General features: G+C 50.0%; 2 protein-coding genes across 4 annotated transcripts in view; both read right to left on the reverse strand.

Moving 5' to 3' along the window:
* Nucleotides 1-3,964: 3,964 nt before the first annotated feature.
* On the reverse strand, nucleotides 3,965-11,282 carry gfod2 (glucose-fructose oxidoreductase domain containing 2). Of its 2 annotated transcripts, none has more exons than XM_036543965.1 (3): nucleotides 10,969-11,282; nucleotides 9,143-9,558; nucleotides 3,965-4,931 (listed from the first exon to the last, which is right to left on the reverse strand). In XM_036543965.1, the coding sequence occupies exons 2-3, from the start codon at nucleotides 9,393-9,395 to the stop codon at nucleotides 3,997-3,999; spliced, it is 1,188 nt and encodes a 395-aa protein (XP_036399858.1). In that variant the 5' UTR covers nucleotides 9,396-9,558; nucleotides 10,969-11,282; the 3' UTR covers nucleotides 3,965-3,996. The 2 variants fall into 2 exon arrangements, with proteins under 2 accessions (XP_036399858.1, XP_036399859.1); XM_036543966.1 differs by lacking the exon at nucleotides 10,969-11,282 and adding an exon at nucleotides 10,734-10,887.
* Nucleotides 11,283-15,469: 4,187 nt separating this feature from the next.
* The window catches only part of ranbp10 (RAN binding protein 10), a 21,517-nt gene continuing 17,057 nt past the window's right edge, over nucleotides 15,470-19,929 (reverse strand). For both annotated transcript variants that reach the window (XM_036543668.1, XM_036543669.1), the window contains exons 8-15: nucleotides 19,922-19,929; nucleotides 18,996-19,144; nucleotides 18,558-18,747; nucleotides 17,836-17,975; nucleotides 17,275-17,420; nucleotides 17,040-17,151; nucleotides 16,344-16,485; nucleotides 15,470-15,641 (exon numbers count right to left, since the gene is read on the reverse strand). The exon at nucleotides 19,922-19,929 is cut by the window's right edge and continues 101 nt beyond it. In XM_036543668.1, the coding sequence (XP_036399561.1) occupies nucleotides 16,355-16,485; nucleotides 17,040-17,151; nucleotides 17,275-17,420; nucleotides 17,836-17,975; nucleotides 18,558-18,747; nucleotides 18,996-19,144; nucleotides 19,922-19,929 (876 nt within the window). In that variant the 3' untranslated portion in view covers nucleotides 15,470-15,641; nucleotides 16,344-16,354. The remainder of the gene's footprint in view (nucleotides 15,642-16,343; nucleotides 16,486-17,039; nucleotides 17,152-17,274; nucleotides 17,421-17,835; nucleotides 17,976-18,557; nucleotides 18,748-18,995; nucleotides 19,145-19,921) is intronic.

The following is a 19,929-nucleotide window of genomic DNA, read 5'->3' on the forward strand; positions in this document are numbered from 1 at the left end:
CAATATAGAGCTGGGTAGGTTAATACTCTGTTTCACCAATTTCACCTGTAAAAAGGTAGTGCACATGAAGCACAGGTGACCTGGTTTCCATCTGAAACACACATGAACATGCCCCCTGCCATCACAGCTTGCAGTGTGAGGAACAGGTGTTAGCACAGCATTCCACACACCTGTGGCAGCTGCACATGAAACAACCCCCCACTGGCCTCTACCTGACCACCCTCCTCTGGCTACTGCAAGACATCCAGGGGGAGGGGTGTCACCGTAACAACCACAGACAAAACCCACCCACCCCTCAGGCTCTGAAGGACAGACCTCCTGCACCCTCTCCTCACAGCCCCCCAAAACCTGCTCCAGCAACCCTCTACCACCCTTCCCCAAAACATTCCCAATGCTCCTAGCACCCAAAAACCAGCACAAAAAGTGTTCTTTTCTGCCAAATAATTTGAGCTATTATTTATATAAAAGAGACTGCAATACCAGACTACAAGATATTTATTCAGTGGCAGCATTACATTCAAATAAACTGCATGGGCTTTGAACTATTGCAAAAAAGTCTCAGACCGTGTACAGCAATTACACCAAATAAAAAGTTCAACAATAAAACTATCTGGCACAAATAAATAACCACCTACAAACTATGTACAACTCATTAAGGAAGTTCTGCTCTTATTTTGCCCTTAAATTGAATATTTTTATTAAATAGAACAGATCATAAGGAGACTTATTATGCAAAAATAAATGTAAAATAAATACAGTGTTTCAGCACTACCACCAGAGCATGCAGCCAGGCCCTTGCGCAGGGATGTCCAGGGCGATTTTCTCTGGACCCCCCTGATACAAGACATTTCACAGCATCTCCCCTTTGCTCTGATATGGAACCTTTATATGGAGAGAGGAACTGATATCTGCTCTCTTCCAGTAGATACAATCAAAGGAACTACTAGTACAAAATAATATTTTACACAGAGCCGTTCAGCTATCACCAGAGATAATGGTGATAATATTTTTGGCCATGGCTCCTGGTTTTATTAAATATTCCAATTTTCACTGCCATCAGAAGGCAGTACAGTCAACATTTCACACCAATATCTGTCCAGACATTTTTCATTAGTCATTTTTTAATTACATCTGAAACAGGTTTTGGGGTCTCTGAGGGACCCTCCCTCAGGGTATCTTTAGACGACAGGTGCAGTTTCACAGCACAGGTTTTTACAACCTGAGGACCAGCATTAACAGCTGGGGTATCTGGTACAGAGCTGGCATTCAGCGCTCTCCAGCCTGGATTCAGTGTCTCCCCACTTTACATATGGGCCGTTAAGCCCAAAGCCGTCTTAGTGATCCACACGGGAGATGAACCCAGCTCCCGTAATGTGCAGTATGCCGTTATCTAGCACATACACTGAAAATGTAAACACTCCACTCCATCTCTTGCAGGGGTCTTGGGTACAATTATGGATAACCCACACACACACGCGCACACACACACCTGCACAAACGCTCACATGCACTCACACCCTGTAGGTGGGGGAACCGTTACACAAACTGTTACAGTAGTACAGAGTCAGCACCAGCGAACACTCATTCACACAAGCTGCCAGAGAGAGCATAGGCACGAAGAATGTTCTGCAGTACGAGGTGCTTACCCGGGGTGCGGAGGACCAAGCCGGGAACCGGGAGAGGAAGGACCACAGAGGAAGAGAGGCAGAAAGCACCCGCAGCGTGACCGCAGTGCGACCGCAGCACGACTGCAGCGTGACCGCAGCGCGACCGCAGCACAACCACAGCACAACCACAGCACAACCACAGCGTGACCGCAGTGTGACCGCAGCGTGACCGCAGCACAACCACAGCGCGACCGCAGTGTGACCGCAGTGTGACCGCAGCGTGACCGCAGCGCGACCGCAGCACAACCACAGCGCGACCGCAGCGCGACCGCAGCACGACCGCAGTGTGACTGCAGCACAGAAGGCCGTGGCGCTGAGATTCCAGACAAACTCGCACAGAGTACTCCACAATCCGCTGGACACCGAGCTGTCTTTAATCACAGCGTCTGCTGTGGAGGTTTGAGTAAGTTCAGAATCTCGCCAGGGGAAGCGACATGGTGCCGAGCATGGGCCATGGAAGCTACAGCACATCTGAGTACGATCAGCTCGGTTTTTTCAATCTGCCCACGGCGAAAGTGGCACTGAAGGTTTGTGAGGTTAGTGGTAACTATGGTAACTTGTTATTATGACACAAATCTCTTTGCTGACTCGGAGCAGGCTGAGCCGAGCTCCCGAGGGCCTTCGGACAGGGAAATGAAAACTGCAGGCAACAGAAAGTGATCAGGGTAACTCAGGGTCACCAGGCTCCATCACCTGCACACAGGTAGCACTGGTCCCCCTCCAGAGCACAAAGTCTCCACACATAGCGTGTGAGTCGGACATGAATAGGAGGAGTCTTCCTACTGCATAACAGATTTCCCACCATAGCGTCAGTGCTAACACGGTTAGCACTTTGATTCAGTGGCTGTGTTCAGGCGATTCAGAGGAAAAAGAACACCTGCCACAGAATGTCCTCAGCTGTTACTAAACAGAGGGCATGCACTCAGGTGGAATGACTCAGTCCTGGGAAAGCTGGATTTCAGCCATGGCAGAGGCGGTGCCCTCTGGGGAAACTCCTACCACACCCCTCACAGTGGGCGTGGTCTCTCACAGCTCCCTGTGAGCTGCTGACTGGACCCCCGAGAGAACGCTGCAAAAAAAACAAACAAAAAAAAAAACATGCAACGCAAGAATCAAACACACAGGTTCCAAACTCAGCAGGATGAGTGACAAAGGCGATGGAGGTTTAAAACAGTATAACGCCTTACACCTACTGTGACAAAACTCTCACACACACCCCTGCCTTCAAAAGCAAACAAGAAAACACAGTCCAGTGGTTCTGATCGGGCAGGCCAAGGTGGGCCCCAAAGTCCTGGTTCCTCTGAAGACGCTGAAGTGCCAACAGACCCAGAAACAGGATGAGGGCCAGTGGGGTCACACTGTGGGATCGGGGTACAGGCCGGGTCTGATCCGATCTGCTTACCAGCACATGAGCTCCACTCTGCTCATGTGGATAAACGCATCTGATGACTTCATATAGGTTGTGTTTCCATTTTAAGGTTGGTTAAAATGTTTTTATGTATAATTTTTAATGTTTTTAACTGCACTGTGTTTTTAACTGGCTGTGGATAAAAGTCATCAGATCAGATAAAAGTAAAAATAATTATCCAGCTAATTAAACTGTGATGTTGCTGACTGTTAAAACACTCATCTGTCATCAGTCGTAACAAACAAGTGACCATTTGTCCCACCAGGGGGGTCAAAACGTGGAACCCTGCACCTGTACCAAAGTGCCCCAAGGAACTCACCCTGGTGTATTTGCCTGTGCATGTGAACGTGTGTGTATGTGTGCATTTGTGTGCGAGTGTGTGTGTGTGTGTGTGCGTGCGTGTGTGTATGGGGGTGTGTGTGTGCGTGCGTGTGTGTATGGGTGTGTGTGCGTGCGTGCATGTATGTGTGTGTGTGTGCATGCGTGTGTGTATGGGTGTGTGTGCGTGCGTGTGTGTATGGGTGTGTGTGCGTGCGTGTATGTGTGTGTGTGCGTGCGTGTATGTGTGTGTGTGTGTGTGTGTATATGTGTGTGTGCGTGTGTGTGTGCGTGTGTGTATGGGTGTGTGTGCGTGTGTGTATGGGTGAGTGTGTGCGTGCGTGTGCGTGTATGGCTGTGTGTCTGTGTGCGTGTGTGTGTGTGTATAGGTGTGTGTGTGCGCGTGCGTGTGTGTGTGTGTGTGTGTATATGTGTCTGTGTGCGTGTGCGTGTGTGTGTGTGTATAGGTGTGTGTGTGCGCGTGCGTGTATGGGTGTGTGTGTGTGTGCGTGTGTGTATAGGTGTGTGTGTGCGCGTGCACGTGCGTGTGTGTGTGTGTGTATATGTGTGTATGGGTGTGTGTGCGTGTGTGTGTCCCGCCACTCAGGGGTTGTTCCTCTGCAGCGCCTCACACAGGTTGTGGTTGGCGTCGGGCTCCTCGGTCATCACCTCCACACGCTCCCACTCCCCCGTGCGGCTCGACTTCTTGATGGCGTCCACCACGGTCTGCACGTACAGCCCGTCCTCGAAGGTGGCGGCCATGGCCATGGGCTTGGGGTCCCAGGTGCGCCGGTCCTCCTGGCCCAGGAAGGACACACGTAGTGCCTGCACCATGCAGGCCATGCCCTTCAGGTAGGGCAAGGGGATGTCCCGCATCCCTTTCTCCAGCGGCCCCGCCCCCACCACGCCCTGCCCCTGGGCGTCAGCCAGCAGCAGCTCCTCCTGGCACGCCCCGTTCCTCTGCCCGTACAGGTCCGTTCCCCGGGCGACCAGCCTCCCCGCTGACCCCACCACCATCACCTCGTGCACAAAGGCGCCCGGCATGTTGAAGTTCAGAGTGACGGTGCAGCACACGCCCCCTGCGCCTCCGGCCCCGCCCCCGGCCCCGCCCATCAGCATCTGGAAGAAGCAGAAGTCGTCGCTGGTGACGCGGCGGATCCCACGGATGGCGCCGTTCTGCCGCACGAAGGTGCGCAGCAGGCCGTGCACGCGGTGGGCGCGCCGGCCGGTCAGGTGACTCAGCAGGTCCACGATGTAGGAGCCCATGGTGTGCAGGCCGCCGCCGCCCATCAGCTCGTCGCAGATCCAGCTGTAGGTGTCGCTGAGCAGGCTGCCCCAGTACACGCGCGCGTCGCACACCTGCACCTCGCCCACGAAGCCCTCCTCCAGCAGCCGCTTCATGCGTACGAACACCGGCAGGAAACGCAGCACGCTGCCCATCAGGCTCATCAGCTGCGGGTAGTACCGCGACGCCGTCACCATCTTGAAGGCGTCCGCCGACGTGGCGGCCTTCTCGCAGATCACGTTCTTACCGATACCTGGAGCGAGAGGAGAGGGGGGAGAGAGATCGGGGGGCTCTTACAGGCGGATACACAAACAGCTGAGAGATACAAGGTACATACATGATAAGGTAGACTGTTGCCCTTTGAAATGCGCTTCCAAACCCGCCAAAGGGAGGTGATGTGCCTGTGTCCCTCACAGGAGAGGCACTGTGTCCTGTGCGCAGCTATAATGCTTACAACGCACTCACTGTGGCCGACAGGGGATGTGAGAACACACAGTGAACACAGCGCAGGTTTGCCCATCTGCTCTGTGGTGGAAATAAATGTAAAATCCGACCCATCACCCCATCAGCTAATGCGCTGGTTTAAACCCTTTTTTTAGAGGTGGATTCATTTATTTATCTGTTCTAGTCCTGCTCAAAAATCCACTTCCCCATCAGTGACGCTGGTGGAGATCAGAGAAACATTAATGTCTCAGAGACCTTAATCTTTGCTAGCTGCACAGAAAAAAAAAAACAAATAAAAACAGAGGAATTAACAGAAATGGAGCATTTACTCCAAAGCATCAAAGGCCAATGGACCTTACACACTCCACTGTCCCTGCTCAGAGTGGTCCCGCCTACTGAGGTACCGACAGCCACTCAGCTGAGCTTCCTCCTGGCCCATCCCCGCCCTGTCCTGCGCCAGGAAGTGCCATAAGAAGCCTGGCTGTCTGCTTCAAACAATGCACTTCCACCCTGGGGAGGAAGACGCCCTCCCGTGGGTGTGAGCTGCCCCTCGTTAAAAACTCTGTGAACTTCCTGCTTGCCTCGCGGCTACCCTCCGCGTCTCCCTCTGCTCTCTGCCTCTCTCTGCTCCGCCTCTCTCTCGCTCGCGCTCTCTCTCTCTCTCGCTCGCTCACCTGCTGTGCGATCAGGGTGGATCTGGCTGCGCACAGGAATGCAAGACGCCCGTTCCACCTGCCCCCTCCGATCGACCCCCCCAGGGAGACTCACACACAGCTGAAACCCTGGCAAAAGTGCCTCTGACAAACTCTCAAATAAAAGATTTTAACATTAGCACTTTAATTCTCACCTTTAAAAAAAGTAATTTAGATTTAAATGAGAGAAAAATCAAATGGACTGTAAGAGGGAAATTGGCAAAACACACACACACACACACACACACACACACACACACACACACACACACACACACACACAGAGGTCAGTTCTTTGTTAACCTGAAACACCTGGCTCAGTTTACCTGTGGTAACTCCACCCCTCTGGGGTTCACCTGTCCAAACAAATCCCTGCCTCAGGGCAGTGAAACACTAAACCTGCCTGGTCAGGTCTGCTAGTCCACACCTCCCCGCGGCACACGGCCCCTCTGACTCCTGTCTTCCATCCACACTGCTAGGAAAACAGCCTGTCGACACCACAGAGACCAGGCCCCAAGTACAGCATCGCATAACACAGAGAGGCCAAATGCCATACTGCACTCAGAAAAACACACACACACACACACACTCAGACAGACACACACAGAGCACCTGCATTCTTAATCAACTGGACTTCCATAATCACCTTGTCTATGTGTGAGTGTGTGCCTCTTAATGAGTGTGTTTTTATCTACAAGTGTGTGTGTTCTAGTGTGTATGCCTGCTTTAGAGAAATGTATGAGTGTGTGATATAGTGTGTGTGTGTCTGAGTATGCTGGGTGCTCAGCTGCTGTGTAGGTGACACAGGGCTATCTCAGCTCCACCCTAAAGTCTAACAGCCAGACCTGGCCCGACAGAGGTGACCTCAGCCTTTCCTGTGCCCCTCTGACGCCCTCTCTGTGTTGCAGGGCTCCGCCCAGCCCGAGCACAGAGGGCCCGTCTGTCCCACAACACAGGAAAAGGAAGTAGCTCCACTGCACACACTTCCTGTTGGGCATGCTGCTCTGGAGCTGGGGAGTAGAGCTATCTGTCTCTCTCTCTCTCTCTCCGTCTGTCTCTCTCCCACACACACACAAACACACGCACGCGCACACACTCTCCACCACAAACACACACACACACCCCGTTATACGCACTATCTCAGACAAACAGCCGCTCTATCACAAGCGCACATCCTCATACCGTCAACCACACGCTTCACAGCTCACAATCCCCAGTCATTCACCCGTCCTGCACAGCAATACAACCCTAACACAGCTGCTGCCAGCACCCTGATCTTACAGAAATCAGATCAGTCTTCACTGGCAGGACAGCAAAAACACACCCTGCCAAAGAAACCTTTCACCACACTGCCCTGCTGTGACAGTGATGCATTTACAGAGGACACAATCTGCATAGTCACACACCAAATGATTGTGTTTGCTGACGGTCTCCCTGCATGCATCAGCCAGCAGGCTACCCTGAGGCCGGCCCTACCTGTGGCACAGCCCGAATCACAGCCCGGATCACAACCTGAATCACAGCCCGGATCACAGCCCGGATCACAACCCGAATCACAACCCGAATCACAGCCCGGATCACAGCCCGGATCACAGCCCGGATCACAGCCCGGAGGGGCAGCATGAACTGCAAGAGCCCAGACTACAGACCCTGCAGACCCTACAGACCCTACAGCAAGCAGCCTTAAACCCATCAGTAAGTGCTGCCCTCACACTTCACACAGCCTCGCCTTTGTGCACAGCCTCTGAAGGTGGTTTTGAATATAGTCCAATTTGCAGGGATTTGTCCTGGAAAGCGCCTCCTCCTTGCACTGTGCACCAGCAGAGACGTGCTGGTGTGAGGAGCCGCAGTGTGCAGGAGTGAGCAGTCTGACCCGCTGCCCTGTCACAGGACAGGAATTCACTGCAGCTGTGGGTTGTACTCACCCTGCCCCTGCACACCTCTCACAACCAGGAAGCCCCAACTAAAGCAGGAAGCTGCAGTCATCGCACTGGAATTTGTCGGGAAAATATAACCGTGAGGACATGTTTGGAAAGGGCCGAAGTCTGTCCGCTTCCTCCTCCACCTCGTGCATCCTCCTCCACAGGGAGGTACACTAACACTGCAATACTGAACTGCTCCCAAGATCATCTGCCATACTTCAGTGGATGTACATTCAACATTCTTTAACGGCGTATATGTAGTTAAAAACTCCCCTGTTAAGGCCCAAAGCTAGAATTCTGAGACTGAATCAGGACCAGTGCTCGGCAGTACTGTCCATCTTGGCGAGTAATGAATCCATTTGGAAAAAAAAATCTAAAAATATGCTGCAAATGCAAAAAAGCAAAAAAGCATTACTCCCAAAAACTTTAAGGCAATACTTTGATAAAAAAACTAAAGAAAAAACTTTCGTACAAACTTCACCTCAACGTGCTCTCCAAAAAGGCACATTTCTGAGGTCTGACATGACAGCACACGCTGAAATGTTGAAATACCTGACTGGCAAAAACATGACGACGTTCCTGTAGCTCTGTGCTGTGGAAATACTGCCATGTTGCTGCAATATCTCAACAATGCTGCAAGAATGCAGCAGGCCTTGGGGCAAACTGGCTCACAGGACCACAGTGCATTCACACTGCTATGCACGGCTGTGAGAGGGAGGCACTGCATGGACAGCATTCTCCAACACCTCACTGACACACCGAGACTCACTACTCAGAATAACAATGACATCAGGCTGACAAAAACACTAAACACCTCCTATCTGTTGAGCTAAGCGTTTTGATGACAAGCAGACGAAGCAGCAAAATTAGGCAGAGGGAGAGAGAGACATGGAGAATGAGAGACATGTAGAGAAAGAGAGAGATGAAGGCAGGCAGATGAAGATCAGGAATGTGCTTTATCGGTCTGAATGGCAGATTGCGGAGTGTTTACATAAAGCAGCCTCCCTGCAAACAAACTGCGCTCTTTAAACGTTGCTGTAGCGCCAGCGCGATGCCATCTTATCTTGCCATGTTTTCAGAACGCTCCGTTTGCGTTGGCGAGGTAATCGCAGAGGTCAAGCCAGGCTGAAACACCCAGCCATTACGCTTAATTACCAGGGCTCTGCTAACGGGCTGTGTGTGCAGACCAGTCTCCATCACACACCCACCCATATCACACCAGAATATCAGGCCTGGGGCTCCAGCCCCTCACCCAACACGGAGGAACTACACACTGTGTGGGAATATGTGTGTGTGTCCTCCCTAGGGCTGTGACAGACGTCTGTTAGAAATGCATATGTGTAAATACATTTATTTGTGAGTGAGTGTGTGTGTGTGTGTGTGTGTGTGTGCATGCCGTTTCTTACCGAGGGCTTTGACAGCGATCTGGCGGGTGAGGGGAGGGGGGATGTTGATGCAGACGAGGTCGACGTCGGGGTGCAGCAGCACATCGTCAGTGTGGCTGGTGTAGAAGGGGATCCCCAGCTCCTGTGACAGCGTCCGCGCCTCCTCATCCGTGCGCCCCCAAACCGCCTGCACCACGAATCCCTCGCTTCGCAGCAGCGGAACCAGCACCCGGGCCGTGCTCCCCGTCCCAAACACCCCCACCCCCGGCAGCATGGTTGCCCCAAATCCGCCCTGAGGCTCACAGCCCGGCACGCATCCTCCTGACCTCTGACGTCCTGACACCGCGCTCACTCCCGGAGATCACCTCCTGAAGGGTGCAGACCGAAGGGGGTACGGGGCTCTTCCAGAAAATCAGCACTGCCCCAGTCCTCAAGGCCTGTGAAGAAGTGAAAGAGCAACTCAGAGACCCCCATCCCACCACATCACATTATACCATACATGAGGAAGAAGACACGCAGACAGAGCCGCTAAGCGGGACGGCATCGCGACAGCCTCCGCTGACCTCGCATGAGACGCTGTCCTACTTTCCGCGTTTCAGGGCCAGACGCACCCCGCGTGTGTCCCGTACTGCCCACTGCACGCGATTCGCGTGGGGGATGAAAGGTGCCATTGTCACGCTGTGCCGCGCGTGCAGGTACCGCACCTGCGCGCTCTCGTGCCACACGCACGAACACGCACGTTAATAATGGCACCTCGCAAAAAGCACAAATAAGCAGGAAGTGCCTTCGCTTCGTACACAAGCAACGTCTTGTTTGCAGAACAAAGTGCACATAGAGCGGTCCAGAGCAGCGCCAGACTGGTGGATATTGTCATAATGGAGGTCCCTCGCTGGCGACCTAACCGGCCAAAATCATATTCCTCCAGCATTAGCTACTTAAAGACGACAAACTGAGGTAGCCGCCGTTACCTAATACACCCACACATACATGAGTAGCTATCTATGTATTTATCCAACTAGCTCGTTTACAATGTAGCAGTAATTAGCCAGATGGTCACTGAAGCCCTAGTTACCAAATTTTTATTCAGGAAAGGTTGCACCTGCTTAGCAACGCAGCAAACAAAGGCGTGATGCGCTCTGTGCCGTGTTCGCTCTCTCCCACGCAAGAAGTGCGCAGCGAAATACCTGCGCGATACCGGCCAGCGAGCAAAGCGCCGTTCGCCTTCAGCGTCGCTTCTGGGTCGCGAAACACAGCCGCAAACCCGACACACTGAACCAGCAAATTCGCGGAACTGAAGGCGATAAAAGGACGTTTTCCCCTAATGAGAGACCCCCCTTCTTCCTCCTAACCACGAATATCGCCCTCTCCACTGAATCGCTGTGCTGTCAGTTTCGGAGCTGCTAAAATGAAAAGAATTCACTGCACACTGCTAATCTACAATTATGAGTCTGGATTTAGCTACCCAGCTAACTAGTCTTTAATAATTAAGTTTAATTGACTAGCTAGCAAACGCCTGGAAATCCGGTAGCTGGGAAGCTACACTTTGTATTTCAGAGGCAAAAGCGAACAATGTGGTTTTGTAATTCGCTCATTTAAAAATCGCTGACGTTACCGTCTGGCTAGCTTTCTGTTCACCCCCAATACATCCACAACGTCCCCGCTGTTTAGCTCTTCCGTCATTCAGGAAAGGGTGTAGCGAAGAAATCAGATCGATGCTCCGACAAGAGCGACGTTAGCGCTGGTTTCATAAATGATCACAGCGCTGAAGCAGCTTATCTTGCGTTTACAGCATGCAGCTACTTGGACGAACTTATCTTGCTACCCGGGCTGTAAGCCAAGGTACCCACCTCCTGTGCCTGGATCCGCGACTCCTCTCAGATGTCAGCGATCCGTGATGCTGGCCGGGCAACGCAGCCGCTCCGCTCCGCGCAGTCAGACACGCCGGGCGATGCGCCCTCCGAAACTCACCATCCCCTCGCCTCTGTTCAGGTCCAACGCCAGAATATCCACCGCAGATCGACTCCCGGTGCAAGTTCTGTCGCTGACCCTCAGTGGCAGTGTATTCACGAATTAACCCGTGTTGATCTCGTTTTTAGTTTTGTCTTTCTTTTTGTCTGTGATATTTCTGAGAGCTCAGGACAGATAAACCCAGTCCAGCTTCTTTTCATGGTCCAGTGCGAACTGCATTCTGTGCGACTGCGCAGATAGGCGCTTAGCCACGCCCATCCAGACCCTCAGCTGTCAATCAACTTTTAAAGGGCCAGCCACCACAGACGTGGGAATGACCGGGCCAGGAAATTGCCTGGAAAAGCGTAGGGCTAAATTATACTGAAGTATTTAGGAAACGCTGGGTAGGTTTGGCCCAAGCGGTTTGTGGACGTTATGAGGTGGAATACATACTTGGCCTTATGTTGTGTTTGGTTTAATACTTTATCCTAGACATGTAAAATATTTTTGTCTCCATATGTGACCAGTCCCCATCAATTTAAACTGCTCTAACTAGTGACTTCTCTTTATGAACTGCGGTCAAAAATTCAAGTACTCCTCTGATATTGCGCATATCCTCTCCAACCTGTTTGCAAGTACCCCGTCTCCTCAAGCAAGTCACTGTACACCAACTTTGTAGGATGACAGACCATCAGCTGAATTATATGCACAGAGGTCCAGGTGAGAGAAACCCAGAGAGACTCAGATTAAAGACTCAAATAACGACAGCGGACAAAAAGTCATTTGCACATGGATGTGTATTTTAATAAAAATAATTCTGTCAAAATACAACAGAATACAATATTTCTTTACCATATTTCCAGTACATAGGTATTTTTTCATAATTATGTTTTTCTCTTTTTTTGTTGTTTTAAAGGTTTTGAAAGGTTCATGCTAAGTAGAGGGTAACTTATTTCACAAATACTAAAATCAAACTCAAAATAAAATTAAAATCATAATAAAATTAATTGTGCACAGCTTGTTATATATTTCATCTAATTCCATTTCTCCCGTTGCTTTGGGGTGTCTGAAGTGTGCTTCACTTCAAAGCAAAAACGACGAAACGGTTTCTCCTAAACTGAGACTGCTGGAGCAGGAGTTGGGGTGTCCAGGGGGGTCCCCCACACTCAGACTGATTTCTCAGGCATTCTAAGCACAATTACAGAGGTTCTCTCTCAGCTTTTTAAAAAGTTGAACATCATTGTCTGGTGGATGAGCAGATAATACTCTCCAAGTACGTGATTAGCCATTTTAAAGTGATTTACTGAGAAGTCTAAAAAAAAATCAGTCCAGAACCGGCAGCACCATCAGGTGAATAAAACAGGATCCGCTGAATGCGACCTGTCAGAGACAGGCAGCCGAGGCAACAACCACGCTGTTCAACGAACAGCCCGGAAAGGTTACCAAAATACCTGTCAGATCTACACAATTTTATGTAATAAAAGTATTATCATCATACACCGATCCCTATTCTGCATGATTTCATGTGACAGAAGCAAAAATCTAGAGCAGGCAGGTCAAGTAAACGGTATTATTACTAACTTGCAGCTGGTGTCTGTGTCACATTTATTTAAGAGTGCTACAGGGTTAACAGTTATATACACTGTAGCATTATCCTGTAGGACAATACTCACCCACCAGGAGTTGCTCTACTGCAGTTAAATCACATCATTTGCTATTTAATATCCATCACACAGCCTGTTTGATTTTTACTGGAGCCCCAGTGGGAGTGCCACTAAATGCCTGTGGAGGCTTGTGGCAGATAAAGCTCAGAGCAAGAGTACCGAGAATACTCCTGATCTACCTCTGGACTTCACTTCCCATCTTCCCTCAGCAAAATGTTCCAATGTGATCTGCTGCCTGAGTGCTTGTCCAGGAGAGGCAGCATAATGTTATCACTCATTCCATCCCAATCTCAGCTTCTACCCTCCCCCCCCCACAAGCTATCTTGCTGTATAGTGTGTTATGGGTCAGCATGGGCTAAAATGAACTATACAGCAGTTCGTCTGGGGGAATACACAATCTCATTAAGGCTGGCAGCATGTGAAATTCAAAAATACTAAAACGGAAACACCCAGCTGAGCTACATTCAACACACAGTACAGCACCCCCTGCTGGCTGGAGGACACTCGGCCACCCACCTGTGATAGCTGACCCACCTGCTAGAGGTTAGTTAGAGGAAGAGGCCCGAGGAAAGTATGAAAGAAACTGCAATCTAACAACTGAAGTAGGAAAATCTGTAGCCACATATTCTCACAGTGGCTGGGTCAGAGTAACTGCATCAGCATAGATGCTTCTCAGTGGCCCTGGCTGGAGAGAGGCAGAGTCAGTGTGAGGGGTGTGGTCACAGAAGAGCAGCCAGCTTGCAGGATTTATTCCACAAAGATGTAGGTCTGATCACTGTCTGTGCACACAGGTGGGAGGACTACTGTGTAGCAGGAAAGGTCAGAGGGGAAACGGCTGAGCTCTCCGAACTGCAGGGATGCCACGCCTTGAGCTGCGTGTAAAGACATGAGACCCAGGCTGTGCTTCAAGCTCCCGTCCCAATATGGCTTCCTGTGAAGGTGCACTCACACAGACCCTCATGTTCTTACATCCCAAATTAAATGAACGCAGCTTCTGTAACAGATTTAGAACACAGAACTGTGGTCCAAAATGGCCACCCAGTTCATCTCATGTTTGCACTGTTGCTATTAAATGGCGCACTCAGACCTGGTAATTCTCGGCCTTTAGATTGAACAGCACACGTAACCAAAATGTACACTTGTATGGTACTCCTCACGCGCAATATTAACTAGCTTATACTATCATGTTTGTAAAAAATTAAATTCTCACCTTATTTGTTATTCTTATCACTATTATCATTTGTCCTCTCTAAGCAGGCTGAGGAAATGTAATTAGAGAAACACGATGTTAAAAATACTCATCATTATCATCACAGTCTGAGTAAGCAGTGATATTTGGCATGTTAATTATCCTGGTCCTTAACCAATCAGGGTTATTTCACAACTGAAGGAAAAAAAAAAAAGAAAAAAAAACAAGAACTACTGCACAACAGAGCTAGAACCACGACAGGACCACGTGTGATTGACTACGTTTCCCAGCATGCAGTGCAAGCACCCTATGACCAGAGTTTCCTCTATAACAAGAAATGGAGGACACTCATTTCACTCAGATACAGAGCCCTTCTTCAGAAAGAGAGCGCATCAGGAGGTTACTCTCAGGGACTTTACTCCTGTTGTCTGTTACGTAAAGAAATACTAGCTCACTTCTTGTTAGTTTTTTTTAATCAGTCATAAGGCCTTTCTAAGCTCTGCATCAGTGGTCTGGTGATATTCGTTTTCCCACAGGCAACAGGCCCCGCCCAGAGAAACACATATTTAGCTGACCACTGGTAACCATTTCACTCATTTCTGTGGATGGCTGTTTCAGATGATTCTCATAGAAGTGGTAGGCAAACAAATTTCCTTCTTGTGGTAGATTTTCACCTGTGTTCTTATGTAAAATTAAACATTATTTCACTTTTATTTCTATGTATATTTTTGTTAATTAACTCCCAAACACAGGCTGGCACTAAAAAAAAGGACCTTTTATGGACTTCTGTAGGCTGTAGGTGATGCCGGGGAGTACCAGCAAGGTAACAGTTAGTAACCAGGGAATTCACTTTTGCGTCTCAGTGATGACTAAAATGTGTTTTTTTCCTCTTCGTTTTTAAAGTTAAATTTTTTGCTTCTTTACTTTTTTGATACACCCCCATCATCTTAAAAATATGGCACTCGAAACTGATCCAGGAGGACAGCTGAGCGTCACTGCTGAAGCACCCAACCCTTGTGGGCACACATGACACAGCGAAACGCTAGCAAGTTGCCAGGGCGACTGCGGGCGAGCCGGGCGCCATGCACATTCACCAAGGCAGTTTCAGCCGTTCAGATTTTAATCAACAAACAATCAGCGGTGAGGGCAACAGCCTCAAACACACAACACCACCACTTCTCTGTCCCTCTCCAAGAATCCTAAAGATCAAGAAAGAAAAATCCAACAGAATTAAAACCACAGGGAGCACGGACTCACTCCACCACCATTGTCCGTGCTGAAATCATATATGCATTGCGTTTACCTGAGTTCTGAGTGAGAGAAACCAAAGTATGTCGCTTCATTACAATGTATGTATGCATATACCCTATTATGAATATCTTTAATATGGCATACACAAGTTTAAAATATTATTTAGGGAATTTCATTCCGCCCTTTAAAACAAAAGGAACTAGATTTTTTGCAAGATGAGTACAACAACAAAATGACAAAATAAAAACTAAAAAAAGACTAAACAGAATAATAATTATCTTTAAATAGTGTCACACAATCTGTATTTGATAATACTAAATTAAAAAAGAAGCCTTCCTTGTCTTGTATCGTATTCGTCCCCTCAAAATGTTTCCCCCAATCACAAACGGCACACCAATCCAAACTCATGCGTTCCTGTCACCATGGCCACAAACTGGAAAGTCCTCTTCTTTGCTGTCCTGTACATTGCCTGTGGGAAATAAGAAAAAAAAGATGTATGAATTTCTGCTGAACAATACAAGTCTGACAAGTCTCATTTCAGACTATAGGCCACTATATGCATGGTAATATCCTGTATGCCATAACACTGAGGAAATATATACGCATCCCGAGAAAACCCAATTTATGTCAAGTCGGAGGACCAAAACTTTATTTTCTTATTAAACTATGTTGTGGCAACAGGTGCTTCTTCACCAGCTCTCACAACCATCCTGTTTGGCAAATGGCCTGTTTGACAACAGTGTGAGGTGAGAGGGGGGAAATATCAAAACACTGATACCAAGCCAGAACTAAATAATCAATGAAGCTGCCATGAGCGTGAAGCTGAACTGTGCAGCCAGGTGTGGACTAATACACCTCAAACAGGTGTGTACTAATGTGTGGAATAACATGCAAGGCACACATTTAAAGAGGGGGGATTATCATTCAGTCTGAAATGAGGCTGACAAATCTCTCTCATTTGGACTGGAAACAACAGATCTCTCTCTAATCTGAGCTGGGTGAAACAGATATCATTCAAATCTGGAATAGATACAACAGATAACATTCTAATCTGGACTGGGTAGAACAGGTCTTCTCTAATCTGGAATGTGGATAAGGCAGAACAGCTCTCCTCTGGCACGGAGCCGGAGTGAGCAGGCCGTACAGGCCCAGGTGTGGCCAGGTGACTCACCTGGGCTGTGGCTAGTGCAAAAAGTTGTCGACTCTGGCGAAGGAGCAGGAGCCGGAACGGACCCGGGCCATGAGCTGCACACACTCCGTTGCCTGTCCCAGCGCCAGCATCAAGGGGGGCTGCTTCGGCAGGTTCTGCGACTCTGGGTGGACAGAGATACAGGGACACGAGACGTGAGTGTGTGTGTGTGTGTGTGTGTGTGTGTGAGAGATACTGTGGGGCGAGTGTGTGTGTGTGTGTGTGTGTGTGTGTGTGTGTGTGTGTGTGTGTGTGAGAGAGATACTGTGGGGTGAGTGCGTGTGTGTGTGTGTGAGAGATACTGTGGGGCGAGTACGTGCGTGCGTGCGTGCGTGTGTGTGTGTGTGTGAGAGATACTGTGGGGCGAGTGCGTGCGTGCGTGCGCGCGTGTGTGTGTGTGTGTGTGTGTGTGTGAGAGATACTGTGGGGTGAGTGCGTGCGTGCGTGCGTGCGTGCGTGCGTGCGTGCGTGCGTGCGTGCGTGCGTGTGTGCGTGTGTGAGTGAGTGTGAGTGAGTGTGAGTGTGTGTGAGTGTGAGTGAGTGTGAGTGAGTGTGTGTGAGAGAGATACTGTGGGGTGAGTGCGTGCGTGCGTGCGTGAGAGTGTGTGAGTGTGTGAGTGTGTGAGTGTGTGAGTGTGTGAGTGTGTGAGTGTGTGTGTACGTGGAAGTGGCTCTTACCCAGGATGGCGCTGTTGAGGGCGGAGCAGATGGATTCTCTCTGCGTGGGGTCAAGCTGCTGTCCGACGGGGCAGTTCCAGGGGTCAGAGTACGCCAGGAGACTGAAGGCATCCTGGGGGGGGGGAAGAACGGAGAGAGGCAGAGGTGAGGTGCAGTATGGGACATTCTCACAGTCTGAGAGCTGAGTGGCCGTTCTCCCTGCAGCAGTAGCCCCGCCCCGCCCCGCCCCTCGCACCTGCAGCATCTTCTTGTGAGTGGCGTTTTTGCCATACTCCCGGCACAGCTGCTCGTTGAGGGCCTGCAGCTCGCGGCCGAACTGGATCATCCGCTCGGTCGCCGCCTGGTTTCCGCCACACAGCTGCCTGGGGGCACAGCTCTCCTCTGCAGGGGCCAGAGGGCAAAGGTCACAAGGTCACATGATCAGATCTGAGGAGGTTCATCTTCAAGCCCTGCTGCTTCACTGAAACCCACATAATATCTATCAGCCAATAAAATACTTAGATGATTCTATAATAATCACCAACTTCAACTTTGTTTGATATTAAAATGATTACCATAGTAGTAAAATAACTACTGCTTCTTCTGTATATGTGTTCAGCAATTAAATACATGTATTTGTTTTGAACAGATTACACTGTGCTTTTGAAATATTAATACTAGTGCAGAATTACTGTATACATTAGTAACAGTGCAGTAATATTAATCACTAGTGCAGGAGTGAGTGAGGAGCAGAGAATAAAGTCACTGAGTGAAATGGAGGGGGGGGGGGGAGAGATGGAGGTGGGTGGTGTGGTACCTGTGACTCCGTTGCCCAGGCTGTTGTCGTCTGTCTGTAGGATCTCCTCATGTTTGTAGGTGCCATTCATGATCCTGGCTGATGAATTCTCTGTGACCCCATTGGTGTAATGCTCTGCCTCAATCTCCATCTCACTGTCACTGCAAAAGGGACAAATACACACACACGCACACGCACACGCACACAACCGCACACGCACACAGCAGGTAGAAAGTAAGCACACAAAGCCAGACACCCACACCCCTGCCCACAACTTGCATGATGGCATCATGTTCCCATTGGCTTCTTGCCACTCCTGGTGCTGTCCAGTCAGCAAGGGGAAAACGGCAGCACTCCATCAGGAACTGAGCCTGCTGTAATCGCGCTTCTAGTGTGCCTTCAATAAACTCACGGCTTCATTAACAACAGAATCCGTTCAGATTCAGTCTGGCCACCTGGGGGCGCCAGAAACAGTGAAACGGCCACTGAGAGCCATTTCCTCCTGTGCTGAATGACCCTGACTGCAGCATTTCAGCAGACAGGAGGAAATGTGAGAGACAGATGAAATGGATGACATGTGGGTTCCTCTCTCACTCCTGTTTGGATATCCTGCCCCTGCCTCCAAGCTCTCCTCTCTTCTTCCTTCCCTTCAGACCCTTGAGGCAGCACCCTCCTCCCTCCAACCCAGCCTACCCCTCACCCCTCCACCCCACCCTGTCCCTCCCCCACTCCAGCGCCCTCACCTGGTCTCCTGGTTGCTGGTGCCGCTGTGGGGCTGGGATTTAGTGGAGTCGCTGGAGTTGGACTCGGAGTAGTTGACGGAGGAGGGGGAGGAGGAAGAGGAGGAGGAGGTGGAGCTGACGCCGGGGTATTTGCTGTGGCTCTTGCTCTTGCTGGGGGTGACCCCGTTACTGCAGGTGGGGCTGTCTGCTCCTGTGGGGAGGGTGGGGGGGGGGGGGGGGCAGTCAGGCCACAATCGACATTACCCCCCCCCCCCCCATCATACACCTTCAACACACCTCACCTGTGCAGGTAGGTGAGTATGTGTGTGTGTGTTACCTGTGCTATGCAGGTGTGTGTGTGTTACTTGCGCTGTGCAGGTCTGTGTGTGTGTTACCTGTGCTGTGCAGGTGTATGGGTGTGTTACCTGTGCTGTGCAGGTGTGCGTGTGTGTGCATTACCTGTGCTGTGCAGGTGGGGGTTGGTAGCTCCGTGTCGGGGACTCAGGCTGGGGGAGGCGGGGTAGCTGTCCTGGGATTTGGGGGAGTGGTTACTGAAGCAGCGAACCTCACTGTCTGAACCATTCACCATCTCCACAAATTGCCGACACCTAGGTTGGAGAAAACACATAGGTTTATAAAAACACACACACACACACACAGAGCTTTATAAACCTACATGCACACACACATGCACACAAATTATACAGGCACAAGCACACACAAATTTAAAAATACACACAAACTTAGGGCCATGTTTTGGCCTCAGATCCCCGCATTACCCCCTCCTCTTTGCTCAGGTGTTTCCTCTTGCTGTTGCTGTGTTGAATCCCTGTGCAGATCGGTATTTATCTGAGTGCTGTCTGAGGCTGTCTCAGCTGTTTCAGGCCCTTTCAGCTTGCAGTGTTCTGGGTGGCACCTGATACACGGCCACTATTTACATCTGCCTTTTACTGCGTGCTGATTTTCTGAGCAGCCCAAATACTGTGCTCTGATTTTTATGATGTCACTTTTATTCTGCTGTGTGGCTGTGTACAGCTTGCCAATGATAACACCAAGTTCCAGGCTACTCACTTCATGATCAACATGAAGAGTAAGTTGGGGCTATGTTTGAGGCTACTCGCTTCAACATGAAAAGTACGTTGGGGTTGTGTTTGAGGCTACTCACTTCAACATGAAGAGTAAGTTGGGGCTGTGTTTGAGGCTACTCACTTCAACATGAAGAGTAAGTTGGGGTTGTGTTTGAGGCTACTCACTTCAACATGAAGAGTAAGTTGGGGCTGTGTTTGAGGCTACTCACTTCAACATGAAGAGTAAGTTGGGGCTGTGTTTGAGGCTACTCACTTCAACATGAAGAGTAAGTTGGGGCTGTGTTTGAGGCTACTCACTTCAACAT

The sequence above is a fragment of the Megalops cyprinoides genome, chromosome 13 (genome assembly GCF_013368585.1).
Source record: "Megalops cyprinoides isolate fMegCyp1 chromosome 13, fMegCyp1.pri, whole genome shotgun sequence".
Taxonomy (NCBI): domain Eukaryota; kingdom Metazoa; phylum Chordata; class Actinopteri; order Elopiformes; family Megalopidae; genus Megalops; species Megalops cyprinoides.